This window comes from Polistes canadensis, unplaced genomic scaffold (genome assembly GCF_001313835.1).
Source record: "Polistes canadensis isolate GaletaPanama2010 unplaced genomic scaffold, ASM131383v1 scaffold_181, whole genome shotgun sequence".
Classification (NCBI taxonomy): Eukaryota; Metazoa; Arthropoda; class Insecta; order Hymenoptera; family Vespidae; genus Polistes; species Polistes canadensis.
The window spans coordinates 231,174-236,215 of NW_014569728.1; the positions used below are offsets into that span (position 1 = coordinate 231,174).

The 5,042-nt window shown below is 38.3% G+C and overlaps 1 protein-coding gene across 5 annotated transcripts in view; it reads right to left on the reverse strand.

Annotated features, from left to right (window-relative positions):
• Positions 1–271: 271 nt before the first annotated feature.
• Positions 272–5,042, reverse strand: part of LOC106789379 (nuclear factor 1 B-type) — a 94,522-nt gene continuing 89,751 nt past the window's right edge. For 3 of the 5 annotated variants that reach the window (XM_014753536.1, XM_014753535.1, XM_014753534.1), the window contains 4 exons: positions 3,508–3,695; positions 2,051–2,416; positions 1,680–1,914; positions 272–1,500 (listed from right to left, as the gene is read on the reverse strand). In XM_014753536.1, the coding sequence (XP_014609022.1) occupies positions 1,253–1,500; positions 1,680–1,914; positions 2,051–2,416; positions 3,508–3,695 (1,037 nt within the window). In that variant the 3' untranslated portion in view covers positions 272–1,252. The remainder of the gene's footprint in view (positions 1,501–1,679; positions 1,915–2,050; positions 2,417–3,507; positions 3,696–5,042) is intronic. The other 2 variants (XM_014753533.1, XM_014753532.1) reach the window with 2 other exon arrangements.

The following is a 5,042-nucleotide window of genomic DNA, read 5'->3' on the forward strand; positions in this document are numbered from 1 at the left end:
ATATAAGTACAACGCATTATAATCAGTTTAATTGTTTTTCGAATTCGAGTAATGAAATATTACGAAATATTAAATTCATCACTTTGTTTATTTTTCTAACTAGCAGCCTCTTATGTTTATCTAGCACTAGCTAGTCCTCCTTCCATTTTATTTTTTCATTTTGTTATATTTTTTTATTTCTTTTTTTTCCCCCCACTAGCAGTTATATTTATTGTTAGCACTAAAGGTCTGAGCTTTAATATAACATAGTTCCTTTTTTTTTTTTTTATAGATAAATCTATCGTTATAATCGTCATCATTGTTGTGTTGGCAGACCGTTGACATAATTTGTAAGAATGATTAAAGAAAATCAAAAATACAAGAAACAAACGAACGAACGAACGAATAGAATTGAAGTTTATCACCGATCGACCCCCTTTAAACCTTCCTTTTCTTTCCCTCTCCCTCGTTTTAATTGGCACGTTGATAAGTATATCACTTTTAGTATCCTTTTTCTCAGTATTGAGGTATTACGGTCGATCGGGAATCGAAAAGTTAAGCGAAAGAGAAATTATATATGTGCCCAATAAAATTTATCTAAGTGGCGTGTTCGAGTGAAACAAAAAAAAGTTGATTTATCAATAATGATAAAAAACACGCGGTGTAAAATATTAAAATTATTTACAATTAATATGATAAAAGTAATGTTAATATAAATGAAAATCATAAAATCAACTTATTATCAAATGTTTTCCAATTTAGATCACTTTCATAATTTAAGAACGGCACGAATGAAAAAAGAAAACCCAAGAATTTAGAATACAAAAGTTGAGGAGAAAGATACGCGACGCGTGCGTTTTAGTTTTGTCCTTTCTCACTTTGTTTTCTTTTTACGTATAAAGTGTTGTAGACGTAAAAGAGGAGGAGAAGAGAGAAGGAGGTTAGTTAAGTTACTAGCGGGGTTCGTTCGAGGAATCAAAATGTCGAACGAACCTTTTTTTTTATGAGAAAAAGTAAGTATCTATCTCAAAGGTCTTTACGCTTATTTCAAATAATATATATATATATAGTACGTTCAGACTCTCAGGCACTCGATTCTCCGAAAACTCAGATCGCGTCGTTGGACGCGACAGGAGGAATCCGGATGTTCACCCTCAATAATATCGGGGTGATATAATTGGTTACTGTTATCGTGGATGGGAGTGAGAAACGACCCCGTGGAACAACATGGCGCTGCTGAAGTCGCAAGACTTTCCGGTCGAAGACCCCAGTGTCACGGGGGAGACTTGGGCCTACCGGTTTTATCTTGCATCACTTGCTGCTGTTGTTGCTGCTGCTGCTGTTGCTGTTGTTGTTGTTGTTGCTGTTGCTGCTGTTGTTGTTGTTGTTGTTGTTGTTGCTGTTGTTGTTGATGATGATGGGACGTGGGATCGGTAGCCACGCCTAAATCGGTTCCCATTAAATTACCCGTACCAGTTTTGTCCACCACGCTGCTCGTATGAACCGGATGGAAATAACGATCTGAAATGTTTTAATCAAATCTTTAGAATCATAACAAAGTTTCGGGGAATTTTATTTCGATAGGATCAGCAGTGTGTCACGCACGACTGACCCAAGTGTAATACGAATTCGAGCTACACCTTATAGAGAAAAATATGAACTTGTGAACGTGTTAAAATAAGGTAACTGATTATCTTTACCTTCGTCCATCTGTGGCGGTGGTTCACTGGTCGTTCCCGCGATGATAGGTGCTATCATATTATAATCATCCTCGAGGTTGATAAACGGTGTTGTATTCCAACGTGGTGGTACGTTCGAGACCGACCTTTGGGTGGCTACTGGTCTCGTCACCGAAACGGGAGACGAGAACAGCGAGAGATTCGTCGGAGATATTACCCCTGACATCGAACTGATAGTTGGATAGGTAAAGATTTGCTGCAACACGATAGAATACGATCGTTACAATTGAGATAAACTTAAAAAATGATCGAGTAAATTGTAACACTGATTTACATTTAGAGAAAGAGAATATTGAGCGAGACTCCTGTTAAAGTATTGAATATAATCTTACTTGTCCAGGTTGAGAATGAAAATGAGCAAAGGTGTATTCCCTGCTGGTGTGCGGTGCTGTGACGAGAATTCTCGCAGGACTTTTTCTACCAGCCGGATCGACGGAATTCTGACAAGCCGAACTGACCAATCCAACGGCCGCAGCTGCTGCCATCTGTTCCTGTTGATTGGGCCCAAGTTCGGCCTGATCCGTTGGAGATGTTGACGAAGTGGGGGGCGAATTGGCGCTCGTGCCAGTCAACTCCCCCGTTGACCTGATGATCGCTACCGGTCTCGCCATGGGTGCAGGTGGTGGTGGAGGTAACATCGAACTCGGATAATACTGTGAGAACTTTTGTATGCCAGTACGCGGTCCCGCTAGCTGCGCCTGGAAATCGCACACACCCTCCGATCAACTCACACTCGACCCGCGCGTGATCCACTCACCCCGATCGATCCAACACTTACGCGAATCATTCATTCTTTCTCTTTTTAATCATTGTTTAACTCTCCATACTAATTCTCCTAAGCTTTTATCTAATTTCTTTCCGTTTTTCTTTTTTTACCACGCCGAACGAACAAAGTTTAGATCAACCCCCCCCCCACCCCTTAATGATGGATTTATGAAACTTGGAATTAGTTTATCGCGGTTTTTTTATTTTCTGGAAGATTTAAAATGACGATTTGAGATTCCTAAATATAATACATTTTTCAAAAGGATCTTGGCATATTGATAATTTAACTTAAAGAAACGTAGAAAAATATTTTTAAAATTCCGCGCAAGTATTCTCGTCGACGAATTCCAATGAAAAATATCATTTTTTTTTCAATTCGAATAATTGTAAAAACGTGCGATTAAACAAAAAGAAAAAAGAAATAAGAGACAACTATTACATCCACAACTATCTAACGAAAAAGAAAGATAAATAAAAATAGAGTGAGAGAGAGAAAGAGTGAAAGAGAGAGAGAGATAGAGAGATAGAGAGAGAGAGAGAGAGAGAAAAAGAGAGAGAGAAAAAGAGACGGATAGATAGTAAGTGAAAATACGTGACTAATAGATAATCTTATCTATTGTTCAACATTATTAGATGAAAAATATCGTGAATCCAGGGCGACTGGAGCACGGAAAATGATGCAGGTCGTGCGTAACCGCCACAGTGTGGTGGCCATTTGCATACGTTCTCCAAACTCTCGGCTAATAGTGTGCAATTCGTATAAAAAAATAATTAAATAAATAAATAAGATAGGAAAAAAAGAAAGAAAAGAGGAAGAAAGTGGTAAATAGGTAAACGGGTGGGGGGTGTTTCTGCCAAATGAAGTGTTTGTGTGTGTGTGTGAGAGAGAGAGAGAGTGAGAAAGAGAGAAAAAGATAAAGATAAAGATAAAGATAATGAAAGAGAATGAAAGATAAGAGTGGAGCTAACGAGATTACGATAGAAGCGACGACACTGTGGCGGTCTCGACGGATCCAGAAGCTACCTGGGGTAGTTGTTGGGTATTTTCAGCTTCTTGACAGACAAACGTCACGAAATCGGAAAGCGTATCGTGACCGTTCTCCGGATACTTGACCACTCCCGTAGATGCAGGATGTTCAGGTTGATAGTAAGCGAGACCGGACATACTTTGACCGGAACCACCGGCCATTCCTTCGTGGGGTGAGTGCAATCCTGAAACAACACGGCCAAATAAAATCAAAACGAATACGAATCCTTAAGCCACCCTATTAACCACCCCCTTTTTTCTTTGTTTTTTTTTCTTTTTTTCGACAATTTTTCCGAGGATAAACGTTTTCTTATTTTATTTTTTCTTTTTTTAATTTTTGTATTCCTCCTGATTTATTTATTTAAAATAGTGAACATCATTTCTGCGCTGCTTTTTCTATTTTTAATAATGGCAGTTTAAAGGAAGTAATTGTATTAGAAAATCGAGCGAAAGTATTATAGCAGTATCGATGATAGTTGTTGGTAAGTAAGTAATAATAGTAATAGTAGTAGTAGTAGTTGTGTATGATGTTTGGTGGACCGAGCCCGTGGCCCGAAGATAAAATCGTTCATCGCTCGGAAACGTTCGAGGACGCGCGTGGTTTTATTTATAACCGAGCTAACTGCAAGATGCTACTACGAGGGAAACGAAACTCGCGCGGTGCACATATATTTTCCCTTATATTCCTACATTTTTTCTTTTTTCTTTTTTTTTAACCCCTTAGCCGACCTCGAATATCGATACCCGAAACGATCCAACCTACATTCGATCGAAACCCGTTGTTACGTAGAAATAGTATAACATAAATAATATTATTATTATTATTATATTATCTGAAATAATTATTATATTCTTAATTATTAAATCAATTATTATTATTATTATTGTTATTATTGTTAGGTTGCTCCTCGTATGAGATTGTTAGGGGGTGGTTTTAGTGGTGCGATTACGACGATCACGTATCGCCATTGAATTATCGAGTTATATACATATACATATACATATATACATACGTACATAGCCACATACACATATATACATACGCGGTGTGCATGTGTGTGCATTTAAGTAAATATACACATATATATATACATAAACGCACACGCATATAAGAGAAGGCGCTCCAAGCGTGATGCTGACTGGCTGACTGGCTGAAACGTACGTGTATCCGGTTCACCCTTGGGATTCACCCTTAAGGGAAAGGGAGAATAACCCACTCCTCGAAAACCTTTGGGCACCCCGCTTGGCTCTTGTCTGTCCGCACTTTCCTCCCCTTCCCACCCCTCCTGTATCTGTGATCCTCAGTGCTTTGGAAATTGAGGATCAAGAGTCTCGAAAGCAGCCGATGGAATGCGGCCACCCCCTCACTCCCCCAACCCCCCAATTCCCATCATTTGCAATTCCACGATTGTAAGTATATGTGCATACACCTATCGCATACACGTACGTTTCTATATATAATATATAATATTTATATATATATTTATTTATATATTTTATATTATTTATATATATGTAGAAAATATGTAAAG